We start from the raw sequence: 23,852 nt of genomic DNA, 5'->3' as shown, positions 1-23,852 counted from the left end.
CTTAATGGATCATTGGGGAAGGAGGGGTTCCATTAAATACAAATGCCTGTAAAGTTCAAATTTATCTTATTTACATCCATTTATATTGTTTGCATAATTACCTAACTGATGCAAATAGCACCATTAGCACTAAAACTTCAATTTAGTAGACAAATCCTCAATTTAATAGGCATTTGTCTGTTAAATGGGATGAAGCCCAAATGAAATCTTTGTCCACTATATCTGAGGTCCACTCAGCTGAAGTCCATTAAACCAAGAGTTTACAATACTGTCTGCAAAAATACTCTCCTGCTTTTTACCTCATGGTTTCTCAATTGCCACAACGAAGAGAGGGGAAATTATTGTATGGCTCTTACTGTAAAACTACTGAGAGCTAATGTACTGCAGATCACGGAAGGATCTGCCAGAAGATCCAGATCAGCTTACATACGGTATCCCATCATGATTTCCAGAGGGTGAAACTTAGTGTATTTTCTGCTGATGCCTTTTGATGTTGGTTGAAAAAAGGTTTAGGGAGTTTGCAAGTTGGTAAAAGGCAAAGTATATTTTTATGGCTTTGAGGCATCTTAAATTTCCTAAAATGTCCAAAAACAGATCGTATAATATAAATGCTGTTAGAAAAAAGAAACATTTCTATAATTTCATATTTACAATAATTAACTTATTATTATGACATAGCTTCTCACACCAGATTCCACCAGATATTCTGTGTCTTAATATAGGACTTTTTCCCCCACATTTATAGCAGCTCATTCCTTATGTGGAAGAGGATGGCTTTAAACATGATGACCGAGGAGCCACCAACCAGCTACTCTTCGCTAGTGAAGAAAGACGGGAAATCATGGAAGTTATCAAGGTAAACCGTATTCTATTTGTGGGTACCTTTTTGTGTACTTGTAAGCCAAATATATATTATTGAATCATTGAAAACAAAGATTAATAATAAGCAAAGCCCAGGACACAAATGTTGGTTTATAGTCATGAAAAAGAAATAGAACAGCATATTCTTTATTGGCCAAGTATGATTGGACATATAAGAAATTTGTCTCTGGTGCATAAGCTCTCGGTATACAAATAAGGAACAAAGTGATAAATCATAAGATACAATCATAAATCATAAGATACAACAACAAGGTATAGTCATAAAATACCAATAGGAGTAGGTAATAGGAAAGATGTGAGGGATAATAGTAATACAGTCCTGCTACATAGTTAGATATCCTTAGGCATAAACTGTGCTGTGGGAAATAGGTATTTAGCAGAGTGATGGCAAGGGGGAAGAAACTGTCTTTGTGTCTAATTGTTTTAGCATGCAGTGCTCTATAACAGTATTCTGAGGGGAGAAATTGAAACAGTTTATGCCCGTTTATGGGAGGGGTCTGTAGATCCATCCATCCATCCGTCTATCATCTACGGTATCTAAATTATTGGGTAGTAGAAAAAGGAAATCTAGGGCTGAGAGTGCCTTAAAGACAATTTTTGAACAACTATCATTGAAGGTGCTTGTACTGAGCTTATGTAGCAAACATTTCAGACCGTTCCAGAACTTTTAATTTTTCATTAAATTGTTTTAAATTGTAAAGTAGCCAAGTTGGCTTATCAAGCATATTAATAAACAGATTAAAACAATTTATAAATAAATCCTAGAATCCTAGAATGGTCTCAGCCAGTTTGGTCTAATGGTTAAGACACCAGGCTAGAAAGCAGGAGACTTTGAGTTCAAGTCCCAACTTAGCCATGAAATCCAGCTGGATGAGTTTGGAGTGGACCAGTCACTGTCTCTCAGCCCAACTCACCTCACACAATTGTTAGTTGTGAGGAAAATAGAAGGAAGAAGTATGTTGGATATATTTGCTGCCTCAAGTTATTTCTAAAAATAAAAAAGGCAGAATACAAATAAATATCATTTTTCTCCTTTAGTTATATATTCATTTTCCAGGAGATTATATTACACTATTTTATTTATTTAAAAGTTAGATTAGAAAAATACATTCCTTCTTCCAGGGCCATATATGGCAATTCTGTATTTTTACACTTTGATATGACAATATTCTGGATATCCTTAACTGATCATGAATTAGTATTTGTTGCTGATTTTTATTAAATGCTAATTCTTGTAGGACATTGTCATTTTAGGTTTTGAAAATTAATTAGCTGTTCGGGGAAACAAATCAAACCTTAGAAATTCTACTTAAGTCCCAAATGCTCCTCTTGTAATTCTTTTTAGTTCTGTGCCCTCATTGAACATGCTCTGTCCTTGTAGCCATTTCATTCATTAGCCATGGTCTGGATTTGTATTAATTAAAAATATTAAAATTACCCTCTTTTTTCTGTTTAAGTTGATTTGTTGGGACTCCTGGCTTTTAATGGTTTGATGAATTTTGTCAGGTGCTTTATTTATAAATTTACTGTGTGTTAACCATTGAATCATTTGCTTGGTCTTTTCATTTGTATAAGGATGGGGCTGCTTATTCATTCATGGAAAGCTAATTGAAAAAAAGTGTAGATTCTTCTAAAAAGTTAGGACCTATTTTTCTTCTTCAACTGGACTCTTCTATCAAATGTCCTGCATTATTCTCCCTTGAACTCCTATTGTCCATTGATAGTTACTTTTTATTAGAGTAAACTCTATGTAGTTCTTGGTACTCTCCGACTTTGGTTGTTTGCTTGCAGGCATTTCATTACCCAACTAGGCAACAGTTTGGGTATGTTGCAAGTGGATAAAGTATTTTGCTGCCTATTTATATGCAGTAGCTTAAAAGAATTTCTATTTGGAACTTCAAGTATCCCTATTTATTAAGTAGATATAATCTGCTAATTTGAAGGAAGACTCATTTTGGACAGAAAGTCTACAGCTTCCTCCAAAATTAACATCTGACCCTGAGATTCCACCATCCATAAGCACGTCTCTATTCTTGACATTTAAAGAAGGTCATGGATGTGCTCAATCATTTAACAACCTAGATCGATTTAGAGCGTTTTTTTTTTTTCTCAGACAGTACATTTGGACACCACTATTTATTTCCTTCAAAGGATTATCAGTTTTACTTTTTGGAGAGAAATTACATGGCATTTTTTTTTAAAACCAGTAACAGTTCATAGGATCAAATATCTGTAGGTAAATATTTGTCTGTGGAGAACAAGTGACTGTTAGCTTTGCGTGGATTGGTTTTGCTGTAAAAGGAGGCCGTAGAGGGGAGATAAGTAGAAAGATAGGGGTAAAGGTAAAGGTAAAGGTTCCCCTGGCGCATATGTGTTAGTTGTTCCCGACTCTAGGGGGCAGTGCTCAGCTCCATTTCAAAGCCAAAGAGCCAGCGCTGTCCGAAGACGTCTCCATGGTCATGTGGCCGGCATGACTAAACCCAAAAACGCACAGAATGCTGTTACCTTCCCACTAAAGGTGGTCCCTATTTTTCTACTTGCATTTTTTACGTGCTTTCGAACTGCTAGGTTGGCAGAAGCTGGGACAAGTAATGGGAGCTCACCTCTTTACGCGGCACTAGGGATTCAAACCACTGAACTGCCAACCTTTCAATCGACAAGCTCAGTGTCTTAGCCACTGAGCCACCACATCCCTTTTAAGATAGGGATAGAGAGAGAGATTTTCCATTTGGTATTTAAAAGATGAAAAAGAGCTTGTGTGTTTCTTTAAAATAATAAGCCACGCTGAGTTGCATTCAACTGGTACCCTTAAATAAAATTCTTTATCCCCTGAAGGGAAAGCTTTTATCTCAGGGATGATTATTTTTTATCTCCCTGTCACCTCTCCAACTTACTTAGTTTCCCCCAGTGTTTGTTCTAAAGGACCTGAATAATTGGGTGTTGTTGCATGGAGAAGAGAAGGATCACCATTTAGGCACATCCCGATATTTATTTCCATCTCTATGCTACCGTCAGAAGCTGCCATAAGATCAAAAAGCCATTGTCAGCAGAAGGATGCCAGCTCTTTATAATCCAGTATCTATTCAGTTTAACCTACATAGGCCTAAAATTAATTGTCGCAGTGGGCAGAGTTTTCCTTGGTTCACTGATTTAACTCTCGCAGAGCAAAGTTTGTAGGAATAAGTATGCACAAATGTTAGGCTTGCAGGGAATAATCTTTTACGACAAGTTTGTGGAGTGGCATTCTGACATCACCCTGCCAATAAAAGTGCGTATAGTCAAGGCTGTGGTTTTCCCAGTTGCAAGGTATGGCTGTGAAAGTTGGACCAAAAGAAAGGCAGAGCGCCAAAGAATTGAGGCCTTTGAACTATGGTGCTGGAGAAGACTCTTGTGAGTCCCTTGGACTGCAGGGCCATCAAACAGGTCAGTCCTAGAGGAGATCAACCCTGACTGCTCTTTAGAAGGCCAGATCCTGAAGATGAAACTCAAATACTTTGGCTAACTAATGAGAAGAAAGGACTCACTGGAGAAGAGCCTAACACTGGAAACGATTGAGGGCAAAAAGAAGAATGGGACGACAGAGAATGAGATGGTTGGATGGAGTCACTGAAGCAGTGGTTGTGAGCTTAAATGGACTCCAGAGGATGGTAGAAGACAGGAAGGCCTGGAGGAACGTTGTCCGTGGGGTCACAATGGGCCGGACATGACTTCGCAACTAACAACAACAATAATTCTGATCCTATAATAGAAGTTAGAAGAGCTTCAGAGAGCAAGGACGATAGAAGGCCAGGTACAGAATAGAGTAAAGAGCCCTGTTTTCCCTCTTCTTGTTGTCCATCTCTGGATAAGTCTTTGATTTCAGAGACCCTGGGAGTTAGACGCATAGTTGTTCAATGGTCAGGATAAAGGAAACATGATAGGAATTAAAAACTCCATCTCTGCCCCTGAACAATTTTCTGCAAAGTGGCGTGCAGTTTTGCATGGAGGAGGGAATTGTGTGAGTCTCTGTCATAATTTTTTCATGGCAGGAGGGAGGGGGGACACGCTCTTTATGCTAAAGATGGAATCAAATTTTCAGCTTTGGTGTTAAAATCTACAGTTGCAAATTAACTTCCAAGTTAATGCAGCTGTCAAATTAGCATTTATGATTAAGGTACTTGAAGTGTGATGTCTTTTAGCCATTTGTCTACAAAACTGATCCTTGGGTTGACAAATGCACAAATAAGATAATGTAAGGTCTTATGATACAAAAACCATTGAATGAAAAGTAGGAATTTGGGGTCCAGAGGACTTTGGGTGTAATCCATTGGGGCTGAGCAGTGGTTTTCAGCCTTGGCAACTTTATGATGTGTGGGCTTCATTTCCCAGAATGCTCCAGCCAGCATCCTAAAGTAGCCAAGGTTGAAAAATACTGGGATAGAGCAAAGATAGGGATCCTTTTATGTGATTCTGTCAGGCATAATCCAGAATGGTTAACATGGAATAGCTCCCCTGTGGGTGATGGCCATTCATTTACTTCCAGAGAAAAAGGAACAGATTAACTGTGTCATTTATCTCTGATGCCTTAAATATTCTCACTCAATGCCCTGGGTAAGCATACATATAGAAGAATGAATGGTAAGTAGGGAGTCTAAAAAGCTCTGAACTCCAGCAGTCTTATTTGCAACATCCCTGTGCAAAACTAATTTGAGTGTTCGTATGAAAATGCCAGACTACAGCCCTAATTCAAGTTTGATTAGAAATGCATAGAATAAAATGTGACTGCATTGGCTGGTTCTGGCTCAGCCTCGCGTCCTGCCATTTGGCCTTCCATGTAGTAATATAGACAGACACCCTGCATGATTAAGAACCCTGATTGCGTTGAATTCTAAATTGCATTGGAAACCTTCAAATTTATGGAGAATAATGGGCCAGGCAACCCAGGTATAGCATAGTCAATGAAGCCCAAAGCCACATCCCTATTCTGTACTCATGCAATTCTAACCCTGAGGAAATTTAATGCCTGAATACATCTTGGGCTGTCTGCATTTTGTTGTTGTTGTTCATTGTTTCCTTTCTTCCAGCATAAAGATATAATTCATGCATTATATATAGTAGTCTTTTGACTGCAGGCTTTTTTTTTTTTTTGCCACAATAAAGCTACAAATCCCTGTGCTATTTTTTTTTTAAAAAAATTATTTCAGTCATTAAAATATCTCAGAAAGGTAAAAAATTGTTTTCAAAAGAATCAGTTTGACATTTCGGTTTCTGTCATTGCCAATTAGTGAGAAAAAGGATGCAAGGAAGCATTGGATTTCAATATAAAGAGAGCCTAGATGCTTTAAAAAAGCAAAAAAACAAAAAGCACAGTGTGAATTTGGAAAAGCAAAGTATTAGACTAAACTAATAATGTAACATTACATAGGATTTTACTGTAATATAAATTTATGTGAGTACTTTGCTTTCTTTAACTGTTAATATATTTTACAATCTCTTTTGGGGAGACTATACATTTTGCCCTTGTACACAAATGCTGATTTGTTTATCAGCCTCCTTGGAGTGATCTTGTATGAGGAATTTCATAAATGTTTATGATATAATGTAATCACTTCTTTAAAAACTACACTGGTATCACTGCATTATGATTTTTGCCTTGAAACCTTACCACCAACCACTTTTTGCCCTACAAAAAAAATTGCATTATATTCTCCTGGCTTTAAAAAAAAAAAAATTAGAAGGGCACTTTTTCAAAATAATAGCCTGGGATAAATATGTATTAGTTTCTACAGAGCAACCCTGTTTGAAATAAACTTAGCCTGACTGATACCACATGCAAAACGCATAAATGAGCAAGAAATGTCAGAGCTCATATGTGTGCTATTGCTTTGTCTTTGGCTTCATTTTCAGTCCTATGCTCAGTCACCTGGAAGTAATGTGCATTGAGCTTAGTAGAACTTAAAACTGAATAGACATGCACAGGCCTGTATTATCAAGCCTAAAGCAGCTTTGTGTAACATCGGGTCACCAGCCCTGTGGACCAGGACTGGGCTGCAGCATGCCAGAAATTGGGGCGGGCAGACAAGCGAAGCTCCATCCGCGGTATGCAGGAAGCTTTCGAAACCACGCCCCCTCCTGTCCGTGGAAAAACCTCTCTCTACAGAACCGGTCCTTGACATCCAAAAGGTTGGGGGCCGCTGTGTTACATGACACCATTCTTTGTAATATTTTCCAGCATAAAAGGGAAAGAAGAAAGTTGCTGCCCTGTTCTTAGAGCAGTGCTCTACCATCTTGCATTTAAATAGTTCCATGTTGGGTGAGACCTTTGATTCATGTACATCCCAGCTGCTGGATGGCAATAGCAATAGCATTTAGACTTATATACCGCTTCACAGTGCTTGACAGCCCTCTCTAAGCAATTTACAGAGTCAGCCTATTGCCCCCAACAATCTGGGTCCTCATGTTACCGACCTCGGAACGATGGAAGGCTGAGTCACCTTTGAGCCTGGTGAGAATTGAACTGCCAAATTGCAGGCAGCCGGCAGTCAGCAGAATTAGCCTGCAATACTGCATTCTAACCACTGAGCCACCAAGGCTCATTGATGATACAGGCCTGTGCATGTAATGAGGTAATCCTCACTCTAATAATAGTTAGTTTAATAACGATTCAAAGTTACAACAGCGCTGAAAAAAGTGACCTGCGGACCATCCTCAAAGTTCTGATTGTTGTACCGCCCTCACAGTCTCATGATTGCAATTCATTTACGTGGTAGCCAGCTGGCATTTACTGGGGTTGCAGCTTTCCGCGATTCCAATTTCCCAGCTGGCTTCTGGACAAGCAAAGTCAATGGGGAAGCTGGCAGAGAAGGTCACAAATCATGATGACTGAATGTTTCACTCAATGACTGCAGCAAAATAGGTTGGGTATGGTTACATGATGCTTCACTTAATGACAATACTGCCTAATAAGTTTTCGGTTCCATTTGTGGTTGTAATTTGAGGACTACTCAGAGTTAATAACAAATAATTGGTGCCAGAGGAGGGGATGGTACCCCAGAATAGCCATATTTTTCTAGTGAGAGAGCCAAGATTGTTTGATCTCCTCCCAGGTTACACTGAAAATTTGGGATAGGTTTCTTATGTTTAGTTTATTATAAATAAGTGTTACAGGAAGATGGATTCCTCATATCACACACGGCTTTTGCATCTATTCAAAGAAAATACAATGCTTAAACTTGCAAATGAATAAATACTTAACAGGTAAATCATCCCCATTGTTCCTTATCTGACAGTCGCTATTTATTTATTGGATTTTTATGCTACCGCAATCCTGTGACTCTTGGCACTACACAAATAATCACGGTATAATTAATATAATGGAAAAGAACAGGAATAATCAGATCAGTATTAACTTACAAGCGGAGCAATCTATATGAATTCCTATGATGTTATCTAATTAATTAAAAAAAGTGTTCCAGAAAAGCTCTATCTTGAGCTGGTTCCTTAAGGCCAGCAATGTCAGAGCAAAATTTTATTTCCAAGGAAAGGCTGTTCCATGATGAAGCAGTGCATCTTCTTGTCAGTCACCCGAGCACCCTCCATTTCCCAGTTCTGGGTCATAAACTGCTTTATTCCAGGATATTAGTATCAGATAGGGAGCCGCGGTGACTCACGTGGTAAGACACTGGGCCTGCGCACTGCTGAGGTCGGTGGCTCAATTCCCGTGAGCGAACAAACAGTCTAGGGACAAGAAAGGAGCCTCCCCTGATTGCCTACCAGCATTCAGGCATCCTATGGGTAAAGATAATACCACCCAAAAAAATTCCTTTCACAGAGGTAGCCAGCCACCTCAATGATCCCTGGCTAACACGTGCCGTACTCTTAAAAAAAAAAAAGTATCGGATAAATATAATTGAAGTAGAAGGTTCTGAAAGTCCTATACAGCAGGGGTCCCCAACCCCCGGTCGGTGGACCGGCACTGGTTCGCGGCATGCCAGAGACTGGGCTGCACAAACAAGCGAAGCCCCATCCGCGGGATGCAGGCAGCACACAAAGCTACGCCCCCTCCTGACCATGAAAAAACCTATCCCGGAACTGGTCCCTGGTGTCCAAGAGCTTGGGGGCCCCGCAGCTATACAAGTAGTTCTCATCTGGCATCTGCTCTGTTTAGTGACTGTTCAAAATTATGAAGGTGTTGAATAAGTAACTTTACAACCAGTCCTCGAGTTTGCAACCGTGGCAGCATCCCGTGATACGATAGTCATCTGCACATTTCACAAACCAGCTTCTGACAAGCAGAGTCAATAGTGAATCTGACAGTGAAATTGCAAATCATGATCCCATGATGTCTTGCTTAACAACTGCAGGTGATTTGCTTAATGACTGCAGTGGAAGCAAGGGTGTAAGTTTATCACAATCACATGACGTCTTGCTTAATGTCTTGGTGATGAAGTTGCCAATCCCAATTGTGGTCTTCAAGCAAGGACTACATGTAGAGGATTTCATTGAGTAAAACCAGCATTTTAAATTGTTCTTGGAAATCTCCTGATAACTGATGCAGGACACAGGTATAATGTGTTCTACTGCTATAACCGCCCAGCCGCCCTGTTCCGGGTGACTCGTTCCCTCCTTCACCAGGGGGAGCGGGATGACCCGCTGCAGGGACGTGCTGAGGAGTTTAACGGTTATCTATACGATAAAATCGTTCAGCTTCGGGACGGGTTGGACCAAAATTGCGGTGACTCAGGTGAGGCGTCCGAGGGTGGTCTTGGTGACATTGTCTGGGATGAGTTTGACCCTGTGGCTCCCGAGGACATGGACAGGTTGTTGGGTAGACTGAATGCCACCACGTGTTTACTGGACCCGTGCCCCTCCTGGCTGGTGCTGGCCACTCAGGAAGTGACACGAGGCTGGCTCCAGGCGATTACGATCGCTTCTTTGGTGGAGGGTGTCTTTCCGGCCGCCTTGAAAGAGGCGGTGGTGAGACCCCTCCTTAAGAAGCCTTCCCTGGACCCGGCTGTTTTAGGTAATTATCGTCCGGTCTCCAACCCGCTCGCGGCGAAGGTTGTAGAGAGTATGGTGGCATATCAGTTTCCCCTACACCTGGATGAAACCGTCTATCTAGACCCGTTCCAGTCCGGTTTCCGGCCCGGTTACAGCACGGAGACGGCTTTGGTCGCGTTGGTGGATGATCTCTGGAGGGCCAGGGATAGGGGTTGTTCCTCTGCCCTGGTCCTATTAGACCTCTCAGCGGCTTTCGATACCATCGACCATGGTATCCTGCTGCGCCGGCTGGAGGGATTGGGAGTGGGAGGCACCGTTTATCGGTGGTTCTCCTCCTATCTCTCCGACCGGTCGCAGTCGGTGTTGACAGGGGGGCAGAGGTCGGCCCCGAGGCGCCTCACTTGTGGGGTGCCGCAGGGGTCGATCCTCTCGCCCCTTCTGTTTAACATCTACATGAAGCCGCTGGGTGAGATCATCAGTGGTTTCGGCGTGAGGTATCAGCTGTATGCGGATGACACCCAGCTGTACCTTTCACGCGGACCACCCCAACGGTTATCGAAGTGCTGTCCCGGTGTCTGGAGGCCGTACGGGTCTGGATGGGGAGAAACAGGCTCAAGCTCAATCCCTCCAAGACAGAGTGGCTGTGGATGCCGGCATCCCGGTACAGTCAGCTAAATCCGCGGCTGACCATCGGTGGCGAGTCATTGGCCCCGATGGAGGGGGTGCGCAACTTAGGCGTCCTCCTGGACGAACGGCTGTCTTTGGAAGATCATTTGACGGCCGTCTCCAGGAGAGCGTTCTACCAGGTTCGCCTGGTGCGCCAGTTGCGCCCCTTTCTGGACCGGGATGCCCTGTGCACAGTCACTCACGCACTCGTGACGTCTCGCCTGGATTACTGCAATGCTCTCTACATGGGGCTCCCCTTGAAGGGCATCCGGAGGCTGCAGTTAGTCCAGAATGCGGCTGCGCGGGTGATAGAGGGAGCCCCTCGTGGCTCCCGCATAACACCCATCCTGCGCAGACTGCACTGGCTACCTGTGGCCTTCCGGGTGCGCTTCAAGGTTTTGGTGACCACCTTTAAAGCGCTCCATGGCATAGGGCCGGGTTATCTACGGGACCGCCTACTGCTACCGAATACCTCTCACCGACCCGTGCGCTCTCATAGAGAGGGACTCCTCAGGGTGCCGTCAGCGAGGCAATGTCATCTGGCGACACCCAGGGGAAGGGCCTTCTCTGTGGGGGCTCCCACCCTCTGGAATGAACTGCCCCCAGGACTTCGTCAGCTTCCGGACCTTCGGACCTTCCGCCGCGAGCTTAAAACATACTTATTTAATTGCGCAGGACTGAGCTAGATTTTTAATTTATGGGTTTTAACGTGGGTTTTTATTTTTTATATTTTTAATTGTTAGGCTTCTTGAATAAGTTTTTTAATTGTTTTTAGATTGTATTTATCTGCTTTTAAATGCCTGTAAACCGCCCTGAGTCCTTTGGGAGATAGGGCGGTATATAAATATAAACAATAAATAAATAAATAAATAATAAATATATAAGCAGGTTGCTTCATTTTGCGTCGGGCGCCATTTCTGAGTGATCTGTGTAAAGCTCATTGGACTACTCCAGCGTGCAGCGTAACTGACTCTGTCAGTTACCATTGCAAGGTCTCCCATTCAGTGGTGGGATGCTTCCAGTTTAACAACCGGTTCGATGATTGTGTGCTTCGCTGCGCACGCATGCGCAATTTTACAAATACTAACCTTCTGTGTTACCACTTGGGAGTAACACAACTGAGGCACGGCAGTCCGCTCTGCTGTGCCAATCAGCTGAGAAGATAAAGGTAAGTAAAGGGCAACAGTAGGTGGATGGGCCAACTTGATCATTGGAGCGAACCTGTTCAGTCCCAGCTGATTGTCAGAGCTACCGGTTCCCCCAAACTGGTCCAAACTGGTAGAATCCCACCCCTGCTCCCACTTCAGGTAGAGAGATTTCCTGGTTACAGCTTTCACATACTTAATGTATCTTAATCTTGATACAGGATGAGCCCTGTCACAGATAGGCTTTTTCAGAGACAGTTCTATCCTTTCCAGAGATAAAACCAAGGCAGCAGAGAACCTCAGCCTGCAAACAACTCTGTCATGCTTGAGCATAACTTCAGCATGTTTATTCCTATCCAGATCCCAACAACCTCCAGGTGCTGAAAAAAGACTTTGCACTTCCAGAATAACCCAGGGTAGTAATTCACAATTGGATATCATCAGCATCTTGATATTGATGGGCCCATGAATAAGGTCTGTCATTGTTTCATGTTGAACAAAAACACAAAATGCTATAAAAAGGTAAAGGTAACGGTTCCCCTTGCACATATGTGCTAGTCATTCCCGACTCTAGGGGGTGATGCTCATCTCTGTTTCAAAGCTGAAGAGCCAGCGCTGTCCGAAGAACCTCTCTGTGGTCATGTGGCCGACATGACTAAATACCAAAGTCACACGGAACGCTGTTACCTTCCCACCAAAGGTGGTCCCTATTTTTCTACTTGCATTTTTTACATGCTTTCGAACTGCTAGGTTGGCAGAAGCTGGGACAAGTAATGGGAGCTCACCCTGTTATGCGGCACTAGAGATTCAAAATGCTATAGGACCTTAGTAGTTCCAATAATGAATTTCCTGAAAAAGGTGCCATGGTCCCATTTCTATCAATCCAGTCTAAATCCGACATTCTCCTCAAGTTATGATGGGAAAACTTTGGGGAACAATTAATGAAATTGGGTAACTTTCCCTAATTGTCTTCAAATGTTCTTCAAAAAAAAAATGGTTTTTGAACCTGTGAAGTGCAATACCTAAGATTTATCACTAGAGATAAAGAAAATCTTTTTCCCAGCTCACTTGTAAGTTGTTCACTGGGATTGAAGTGTTGAAAGGGTAAAGCGTTTTCCTTGATTCCTGAATGATAATTAAAAAGATGGAATGCGCCTTCCAAAGCTGCTTTGTTGTCCTTCATGCAGAGATTTTCATTTCTTCCTTAGTATTAGTTTGCGCTGTTATCTCTGTGGCAAACTTTTAACTGGGGTTGCTAACTTGAGCTTCAGTTGAACTAAGGCTCACCTTAGACACAATCTGAATGGAAACTTTTCTGGGTCAGCATTTGATTCTTTGAAGGGCACCGAGGTGCTCTCTATTCATTGCCCTCTATGGAGGACCAACAGAAGTAGGCAGCATGAACCGTGTGTACCATTTCTGAATCAATATTTAATTTGCACTTCCCTGTCAATGATGCAGACATATATTGAAGTGAATTAAATTGGCTGGAAGTCAAGGCTGCCTTTCACTGTAACCTACGCAATCTGAAGCTGACATTTTACCAGCCTTTTAGTATTTGTGCTACATTTCAAACCAAGTCACCTTAAACCAGCTTCCTCAACCTATGGCAGTCTAGATGGTTGGAACTGAATTCCCATCAAATCTCAGCCAGATTGTTTGCAGTCATGGTTGAGAGTCATGTAAGTTGAAGCCAAGGACATTTGGAAAGTTCCAACCTGGGAAAAGCTGCACAATTAGTTGCATAATCATAGCAAATTACATTTTCACACATTGGATTTCTGTGTAAGACTATACTTTCTCCTTGTTCCCTTTCCTCCTCCTTTTTCAATGGCTTAGGGCAGGTCACCTTGATTCCAGGAACATTATGCACTTGTGCTAGCACTTTTCATGGTTTGTTACTGATGACTAGGCTCTTGTTTTCGTTTTCTTGGGAAAAAAAGCAAGCTTACTTTGCAGGACCAAATATTCATGAGCAAATCTCTTCCCTCTCCACACTCCATTTGTAATCTGAAAAGAAATCTGGAAGCCACTGAGATGTTCTTGCCATCTGAATAATTTAAAATGTGTCAAGTTCCTTTTGCCGAAAGGACTTACTATTTAAATTAAAGAACCAGATTCAGGAGAGCTAAGGGTTTTGGGTTGGGTTTTTTTGGAGGGGGGGTACAAATTACATTCTGGATGCTTTTCCCTCTTACTCATATGATATTTCTGGAATTTCAGTCTATGGCTTTTGTTTTAATATGTATATGTACTTATGCTTAAGGTTCTCTTTTATACTATGCTGCTTGCCTTTTGCTGCAACGCCTAAGATTTATTTTGCCATTCTCTCATTTCACTTTTTAGACAACCAAGGCCAAATTGTAGAGGTGATCTTTCATTGTGTAAAAACAGGTTCAACACAGTGTAATGTTGTCAAGTGGCCTGGTTTTTGCCTTTGGATAGTCAGTTGTTGGTGACAGAGTAGCATTGATGACAGCCTATATACTTAGCCAGAACTAGCTGCAGGATCTTCCACACTGATCTTCACCTGTCTTTTTTCCTGACTCTGTGGGCCCTGGATTTTAACTAACTTTACATACCAACTGTATGCAAAAGCATTTTGAATTCAGAATATCTTGAGTTCTGAATGAGTTGGTCCAATCTTGAAGGGACCCAATCTGTCCTGTGTTCTAAGTTCTAATGGTCCTGAACTTGAAACATAGTTGATCTGAAATCAAAATACTTCCGATATTTTGAACACCTTGTAATCATTTCATACAAACTAGGCCATATACATTTACACAGAAATTTCCTGCAGACTATATTTCTTGTGGCTTTACATACAATTTTTAATTTGGTGTCATCGAAGTCCAGCTCAGCTTGTGGTGACTACATGGACAAGGGATTGTCATCTTGAACTATCTCCAGCAATTAGATTTTTAAAGGCAGTTTTGTAATCTACTTTGTCTCACTCACTATCAGTTGTGAATCACTCCATGTTTTCTAATCCAGTTTTTACAGTAGATTCTTGTTAATCAAGTGTTTTGAGGAATTATTATAACCAGCTATTTTTTTATCTTTACCAGAAGATCTGATAGTTCTTTACATAATGCAAAGGCAGATACCTAGAGGTAAGGTAAAAGGTGTATCTAACATACTTGTATCCATTATCAGAAACTAGGTACAAAACGGCAGTTGTGATTTCATGCCATACCTTTGTCATTGTTGTGATTTGTTGTGAATTCCTGTAGTTTAATATGTTAAAATGCATTATATATTTGGATAGGGACCAAACAAAAGCTTTGCTGTAGGTAATGATAGGAAGGTAAACCTCTTTCTCATATTAACTATCCTATTCATTACACATTTTTATGTAATGTTAATTTTCATACTCTTTTTCATTTCTTTTCCATTCTTTGGTATAGGTCTTTTCCAATCTAGGCTACACATTTTTGTTCCATATTTGTTACAATAGAGCTGTTAGTACTTTCACTGATACACTATTTGCCCACATTGCTTTCCTATTTAATTCTATATGTATTCATTCTCTGCAGTTTCGCTATTCTATATTTCCCTTTTTAAAAAGATCTTCCTACAGTCTTTCCATCTTTCTTCAGCTTTTTTTGCCCCCATTAAGTCTCTTCTGCAGTTACTTTTCATTACTTTCATCTAAAAATTGTCTTATTTTTCCTTTCTTGTTGTTTTATTTGTAAGCGTCCTTCACTGGTTTCCTCGTATTTTCTTCTTTGTGTCCATACTCAATCGTCAATCTCTTCTTGTTTTTCAAGATTTTCATGTTCATTTTTTTTTCTTTTTGGTTATCATGATAACTTATTTTAAAAACAACTTGGATATTTTCACTTCGAAATTTTGACAATAGTTTATCACTTCACAGATCTTATCTGTTCAGTAGCTCTGGTAAATTAAGCATCCTGAATCTGTTCTCTACTTTGATTTTATATTCTGGAGAAGTATGCCTTGCAAGTCAAATCTTGCTAATACATTTACTTTTTTATTTTTATTTAACCTGTACTTTTCTCTTCACACAGAATTATAGATGGCCTTAAACTTACTAGCATTTCATAAGCGGACCATTACTCTAATGTGCTTGCATTTAACATCTCTTAAATGTTCATAGAATTTTTCAGTCTTCTTCAATGACATCTACGGCAAACACGTATTCTTTCTAACATTGATGTTCATTGGGTGTTCACTAATTCTAGTAGATATTGTCCTATTGGGTTATAAGGAGCATGGTGGCTTGTATGGTGGTTCGCATGGTTGACAAGCAGCAAGCTTGCATTCGAGACCCAAGATCTGCCATGGGGCGGAGTGCACTCTCATCCCTGGCTCCAGCTTCTGATGGGGACATGAAAGGAGCCCCCAACTGGCCGTGTCCTGGACAATGGTGATGGCACTGGCCAATCCTATCAACCCAGAAACGCCTTGGTGCTTCTGACATGAGTGCAATGTGACTGGATTGTAACCAAGCACATATTCAGCTATATGGCTTTTCAGATGTTATTAATCTTAATCTTCTCATCGTTCCCATCACCCATCTCCTTCCACTTATGACTGTATGACCGTAACTTTGTTGCTTGTATCCTTACGATTTATATTGATATTGATTGTTTCCTGATTGCTTATTTGTACCCTATGACTATCATTAAGTGTTGTAAGTGTTGTACCTTGATGAAGGTATCTTTTCTTTTATGTACACTGAGAGCATATGCACCAAGACAAATTCCTTGTGTGTCCAATCACACTTGGCCAATAAAAATTGTATCTATCTATCAAAGGTGTAAATTCAAACATTAGCAATTGTCTAAAGCAGCTGGGTCTTTTCCTGGGATTGAATGGCTGCTTGCCATAGCGGTGTTCTGAAAAGATGCATCTGCTTCAAAAGATTGCAGGCACTTTGCAACTTGTACTCTCTGAAATACCTTTCTGAAATCAACTCAGAATTACTTGCACAGTCAAATTAGTGATGCCCTTTGGAACATCGTTCTATCGGCAATGGCCTTAATGCTTTGCACAACCACCTGATTTAAAAGGCTTCCACTTCTCTGAGCTTCACTTATTTCTAAAACATCCAGTGCGCTTTGCGTCAGCTATTACAATTTATCTTTGCTTCGGTCTTTTTACATTCCCTGTTCTCTATCCTTTTGAGATGTAAAACTCCTCTGGCGTAATCACTGGTGATAGCTATTAAAGTTGGCAATATCACCTCCAAATCTACTTGTGAAAAATTCAGCATTCTTCTCAGGTAATTAGAGAAGTCCTTTCAGCTCTCATCGCCTCCTTGTTTAGATATTTCAGCCATGCCCATAGTGGGTATTTCTTTGTCTGCAACCCTAGTTATATGAATTGCAGTTGCCGTCTTCCAGGTTTGATTTTGAAGTTTCTAGTGGATTGCTTTCTTTCATCCCTGCAAAGACCTCTTCTCCTTTCCCTTCGGTGAACTATACTTCATTTTGACCCTCTCCTTTTTACCTAAATTGCTAGTGATGACCTCCGGTTTAAATCCACCTTGCTCTCAAAAAGCTACTGAAGCTACTGAGCCCTCCCACCATATAAAGTCCTCATCCTCTGGGAGAGCATAGGCCCTTCTAAAATTTCTTTCTTTAAAGTGAGAGAACATTTAATGGGATGCTTATCAACTAGCAAAGTTAGCACTTGGGGTTGAGAAATTGTATATTTGATCAGTGGAGCTTAAAAAAGTTTTTTCAGGTCGCAGCAAGAGGGGAAGGAATGTTTGGGCATCGAAACATGGTATCAATCCCTCCCTCTTTTTCTGAAGCCAAAGCCTTGGATTTTTTTTTATTTTTTTTTTGAAAGGCCTGCTGTTTGAAGCAAGAGGAACACAAGATGGATGGGTTCCTGTTTATCTGATGCCAGCAACTGGACATTAATGCTTTGTTCAGCTTATTTGCTTATTTGTTTGTTTGTTTATTACTTCCACCCTCAAAAAGATATTGTAGGGCACTGCACACCAGAACAACTAGACACGAGGACAGTTTTCCCCCTATGCAATCTCTTTGCTAAACAACTAATTCCCACAACACTGTCAAACTATTTAGTAAGGCTGTATTAATATTCTTCTTTTCATCCTTCTTATTACCTATCTCCCTTTCTACTTACGATTATAACTTTGTTGCTTGTTTCTTTATGATTTATATTGTTTTATTTAGTTTCCTAGTACGATTTATGTTGATTCTATCACTAAGTGTTGTATCTTATAATTTATGATGAATGTATTTTTATGATGACTATGATCAAGATTTATCACTTATGGCTTTTATGTACACTGAGAGCTTATGCACCGAAGACAAATTCCTTGTGTGCCCAGTCACACTTGGCCAATAAAGAATTCTATTCTATTCTATTCTATTCTATTCTATTCTATTCTATTCTATTCTATTCTATTCTGTGGTGCAGCAGTACTGCAGGCTACGTCTGCTAATCACCGGCTGCCAGCAGTTTGGCAGATTGAATCTCACCAGGCTCAAAGTTGACTCAGCCTTCCATCCTTCCAAGGTGGGTAAAATGAGGACCTAAATTGTTGGGGGCAATATTCTAACTCTGTAAACCGCTTAGAGAGGGCTGTGAAGCCTAAGTGCTATTGCTATTTTATTCTATTCTATTCTGCCATTTGTTTATTATTTATTTATTTTACAAACCGCCCATCTCCTTCACAGAGAAACACACAGAGGCAGTGTGCAAGTAAAATATAAAAGCATAAAAAACTATATATAAAATTTTATTAAGAGGCCAAGAGAGTTATTAATTCCAAGTTACAATGTATGGGGGTGGGGGAGTTTTCACAGCGCCTGCGTGAATCCCAAGCAAGATAGCAGATCCATTTTTTCAGACATTTCTGAAAGGCCTGGAGAGTGAGAAACCACCTCACTTTAGGGTGGTTGGGTAGGATGTTCCAAAGGCTGAAGGCAACGGCAGAGAAGGTCCTCTTCCTGGATAACCTGCTGGTTGAAATCCTTTAATTTCAGGGTCCTTCCATTCCAGTGGGGCGGGCTGATGTAATGGGGCAAGGATGGTTATGCAGTTGATCACCTCAGTGAAGACTGACTTTGCTAGTAAATCATAGAAGGGCACTTTTTGTGAAGGAGGGGTTAACAAGGCTGGCAATACAGCGGCTGTAACACAATGATTGGATCTATGTAGCCAAATGTGGTTTACAGGTTCTCAGGTGTGTAAACTAGCAGCAGAGGGAACCGTTTCCATGCCTCTACCAGAAAAAAAAAGACATATAAATCAATAACTATAAACTTAGTTTATATAGAAACATACCTTTCTTCTCCATTTGAAGTTCTGAAATCATTCTCTTACTGGGCTGTTGGTTAATGTGCGTTTTCTAGATTACTTCATTGTCTTCTTGATTTTCAAGTTTTACCTGTTGCTATTTGACATGTTTGAAAAAGCATCTCTCCAGACAGCTGTCCCTGTGACAAATGGCTGGCAAAAGAAGAGCTAGTAAACTTTATAGGATTTCATTCTTTAGAGCACTTCTAAAATACAAAAGAAGAAGGTTAGCCAGATAATTTGAATTTATTTTCCACCAGACATAATATGCAATTATTTTTTTTCCTCTGCTGTAAAAATAAAGTATGTTTCTCATTGTAACTTTATTGCAGAGGTTTTATTACAGCCACAGTAGCTGAAAAGTAATTAAGTTTAGCAGTTGGAAATGGACTTTTCACCAGATATGAAAGAAATTCAACAATTTCTCACATTTAACTCATTGAAAGGAGTGGGCGGGGGAGGGGGGTAAGAGAAATACTAAGTATTTAAAATTTCCTCAACAAAACGTATCTTGAGTATGATCTATAACAGTGTTTTTCAAATTTGGCAACTTTAAGATGTGTGGGCTTCAGCTCCCAGTATTCCCCAGCCAGTGTTGAGCTAGAAAGTTGAAGTTCCAATGTTAAAGTTGCCAAATTTAGATAGAGTCAAGATCATATGAAGTATTACCACTAAAGAAAACCTTAGTAAGACCACATCTGGAGTACTGCATCCAGTTTTGGTCACCACATTATAAAAAAGAGGTTGAGACTTTGGAAAAAGTGCAGAAAAGAGCAACTAAGACGATTAAAGGCCTGGAGACTAAAACATACGAAGAACAGTTGGAAAAATTGGGTGTGGCTAGTCTAGAGAAAAGAAGAACTAGGGGGGACATGATCAGTGGTGGGCTGCGGCTGGTTCGGGAGAACCAGTAGTTCCGACCAGCAGCTGGGCCCACCTTCTCTGGCGCTATCACGTCCTATATAATTGCCGGTTTTTTAATGCCATACACATGCACAGAAGGCGCTCGCTCACATTTTTGGTTCTGGGTGAACCGGTTGTTATAGTATGTGATGCCCACCTCTGTATATGATAGCAGTATTCCAATATTTGAGGGGCTGCCACAAAGAAGAGGGGGGTCAGCCTATTTTCCAGAGCATCAGAAGGCAAAACCAGAAATAGCAGATGGAAACTAATCAAGGAGAGAAGCAACTAGAACTAAGGAGAAACTTCCTAACAGGGAGAAAAATTATCAAGTGGAACAGTTTCCTTTCAGAGGTTGTGAGTGCTCCACCACTTGGGGCTTTTAAGAAGAGACTGGACAACTATTTGTCTGAAATGATATAGGGCAGTGATGGCTAACCTTTTACGTCACCTCACGCCGGCCTGTGTGCCAGAAATGCCACATGAAACCATCCTGCCTGGACTGCGCGGCCCGCTGGCCTTTGCGCACGTGGGAGCCAATACTCAGAACAGCGGCGGTCTGTCGCGCATGCGTGAGCCGGCTCCCGAACTTCTGGTTTCCGGTACAGACACATGCCTGACAAAAAGCTGGCCATAGCGCATGCGCGTGATGTAAACCCAGATGTTTGGGTGCCGACTTGCACATGCACGATGGAACACCACTTTTCCAGGTGTTGCCACTCCCGCGTGCGCAAATGCCAGCTGACCGACACGTGTGTGTGCACAGGAACACAGAAGAGGAGCCAGTGAGGCCACGAATTCCTCCCAAGATGGTTCTGCGTGCCACTTATGGCACACGTTCCATAGGTTCGCCAACGTGAGTATAGGGTCTCCTGCTTGAGCAGGGGGTTGGCTAGAAGACCTCAAAGGTGCCTTCCAGCTCTGTTATTCTGTAGCTTTGAAAAGCACTGATCGATAATATGAAATGGGTTTTAGAAAGGTTTAGTACAGCCTGGTTAACTTAATATAGACATGAAATACATTGCAATATTTGGAGGTATTGAACTATATCAAGAGTTCCTCAAAGAAGCCAAACAACACAAAGCAAAAATCCATTGAGCACTATCTAGTTTAAAAGTCACAGCATGGTATGGCATTCCTGTTGCAGTCTGGAGGGAACCCCATGGGGCAGTTGAGAAGGAAAGCCACACAGTGCGTAGCACTAAAATCTAAAGAGCTGAACCCCAGGAAAAACATTCATCCGATAAAATATGCTTGAGTAGTCATGGCTCCTATCTTTAACTGCAAATTCAGATTGAGCTTGCTAACCTAGGAGGCAAAATACTATGCAGCCGAACCAAATTGAACATTATTACTTTGGGACTGAATGTAAAATGGATTTGGGTGGAGGGAAAAAAATGAGTGTTACATTCTTTATGCAGAGAGATCTAAGTGACATCACACTGTGAGACCGAAATTGCAAATGCCTCAGTTCTCAGTCATAGAGAAAGCACAGACTAAACTATACTTTTTGGCCTTGGCAAAATCAAACTGCTTCAGTACCACATTTGACAGAACTTTGAAGTAACTTAATTCATCTCTACGCCAGTCATTAATACAGCCTATTTGTACAAAGCCTTGCGGAGGTAGTCTGGTTTTGTGGCTTTAAACAGATGGTTTTAAATTGGGAAAAGAAGGGGCCGCCTTCAGGTTTTCTAAGCTTTGTCTTCACTTACTATGGTTTTCTTTTCTTTCGTTCCTTAAATATTGAGGGTAAAATTCAAGCCCTTGTGGCCTGAGATGAAATGCTGTTGAACTCAGTGGGTTTTAATTTCTGAGTAGGTATGGCAAACCTACTTACAGTAATAAATAAATATATAAATACATGCTAGGTTCAGATACATTAGTCACCATCTCTTAAAACGATGGGCAAATGCAGGGAAAAGTTGTCTTTGTTACTAAAATCCCTGCTGAGGAGAATGGAGCCTTAGACTTCTATTTCTAGTTCCAACAAGTTATTGGTAGATCTTTCAAACTTAATAGAATTCTGCTTGATTATTCATTTTCATGCAACAGAATTAGTCTCAGCTGGAAATCAAGTTTGATATACCGATATAGATAGATATATATATTTATTGTAAAGTTATCTGCAGAGCTGGTAGGGTTCCCCACCCCCACCCATGGCTCCATCTACCAGTTGTTAATCTTTCCAAGATCTAAGCATCATTCTACTTTAAAGTAGAATCTTCCAGTGAGTTTCTCCTGAAAAGAGGCAGCATGGGTATTATAAAGTTTTGCTCCCATGTTTAAAACCAGTTCCTGCAGTAGGGATCATTCTGTGTCTCTCTATATATTCTCTGCATGATTTAAAAACCCTGGAAAATGAAGGGCAAAACTTTTGCAAGGACCTTTCATGGGTAAATAAAAAACTTCCCAGATACTTATTTATTCCACAATATGGAAAGGTACATGCTAGGGGCTAAATCAGTGTGTGGAATTGGTTGCTTTCCAGATATTATTGAATGTCAGTTTTTAGCCTGCATGGCTAGTAGTGAGGCAACCTGGTTAGATCAGTAGGATTTGAATGGCAAAGGGTTTTCTATCTCTGAGGTAAGTATAGTCTTATATTATCCTTTTTCCTTTTCCTTTTCCTTTTCCTTTTCCTTTTCCTTTTCCTTTTCCTTTCCTCTCCTCTCCTCTCCTCTCCCTCCCTCCCTCTCCTTTTCCTTTTCCTTTTCCTTTTCCTTTTCCTTTTCCTTTTCCTTTTCCTTTTCCTTTCCTTCCCTTCCATGTTGACTGCTGGCAATTGCGTGGACTAATCCCTACAGTTTTCTTGGCAAGGCTTCAGAAGTGGTTTGTCACTGCCTGCTTCCTGAGGTTAAGAGAGCATGACTACTAGTCCAAGGTCACCCAGCTGGCTTCATCTCTAAGGCGGGACTAGAACTCACAGTCTCCTGGTTTCTTAACTACAACCCCAAACTGCCTCTCATATCATCTTCTTATTGCCTCTTTGCTACCTAATCAGAGCCCCCGTTTTGCTTATTTTCAGTGCTCTTATTCCTGTAGCCCCTATACTGACATAAGCTTGCTAACAGGGAAATACCTTTTTAAGAAAGGAGATACGCTGTTTTATTCCAATTAGGCAAAGAAGCTGCAGCCTACAGTTGGGAAATCAAGATAGGCCAAGAGGCGGTCTTCTTCTTTGTCTCTTAACTCATTCTCTTTCCAGACAATGGCTATCGGCCATTAATCTTGAGCTTTCTACCTTGATTTGGCACTGAGCAATAGATGTTTTTGCTGTCCTGCATACCGCCATTGCCTCAATTAAAATTCACAGTGTGTAGCCCAAACAAGCAGCACTGCTGACAGTTTATTTTCTCTCTCACCCCCCTATCTCTCTTCACAGAAACTGAAACAGAAGAATCAACAGCTGAAGCAAATCATGGATCAATTGCGGAATCTCATTTGGGACATAAATGCCATGTTGGCAATGAGGAACTGAATACGTTTTCTTTCTATCTCATTGTGGTATTTGATGTCATTTGTTACAGAAGAATAATTTTTTAAAGAAGACCACGGGTATTCGATTGTACCTTAAATAATCATGTATATATTTGTTATACTTCAGTTATGTATATTTAAGCCTTGGAAGTTCTAGGCAATGGATAAATTCAATGTCAGCTTTAATTTTCAGATCCAGGATGGACAACTTTTATTTCTTGAGGTTTGGCCAATAGTTTCTTTTTTATGAAAATAGTACAAAGTTTATTTCATGAAGAAAACCAAAGCGGAGGTCTTCAAACTTGGCAGCTTTAAGACTTGTCGACTTCAACTCCCAGAATTCTCCAGCCAGCATAGCATAGCTAGCTGGAGAATTCTGAGAGTTGAAGTCCACAAGTCTTAAAGCTGCCAAGTTTGGAGACACCTGTCCTAGAGAATGCATGCTTGTTCTCAAGAAGAAGAGAGCTGGAACAAATAATGTAATTCTGATTTCAT

At 40.9% G+C, this 23,852-nt stretch overlaps 1 protein-coding gene across 3 annotated transcripts in view; it reads left to right on the top strand.

The window, feature by feature from the left end:
* Window positions 1–23,549, top strand: part of MED30 (mediator complex subunit 30) — a 31,105-nt gene extending 7,556 nt beyond the window's left edge. For all 3 annotated transcript variants that reach the window (XM_058177168.1, XM_058177169.1, XM_058177167.1), the window contains exons 4-5: window positions 746–856; window positions 23,263–23,549. In XM_058177168.1, the coding sequence (XP_058033151.1) occupies window positions 746–856; window positions 23,263–23,358 (207 nt within the window). In that variant the 3' untranslated portion in view covers window positions 23,359–23,549. The remainder of the gene's footprint in view (window positions 1–745; window positions 857–23,262) is intronic.
* Window positions 23,550–23,852: the final 303 nt, after the last annotated feature.

The sequence above is a fragment of the Ahaetulla prasina genome, chromosome 3 (genome assembly GCF_028640845.1).
Source record: "Ahaetulla prasina isolate Xishuangbanna chromosome 3, ASM2864084v1, whole genome shotgun sequence".
Classification (NCBI taxonomy): domain Eukaryota; kingdom Metazoa; phylum Chordata; class Lepidosauria; order Squamata; family Colubridae; genus Ahaetulla; species Ahaetulla prasina.
The sequence above is the reverse complement of the archived record's forward strand: the minus strand, read 5'-3'. Positions and strand labels throughout refer to the sequence as shown.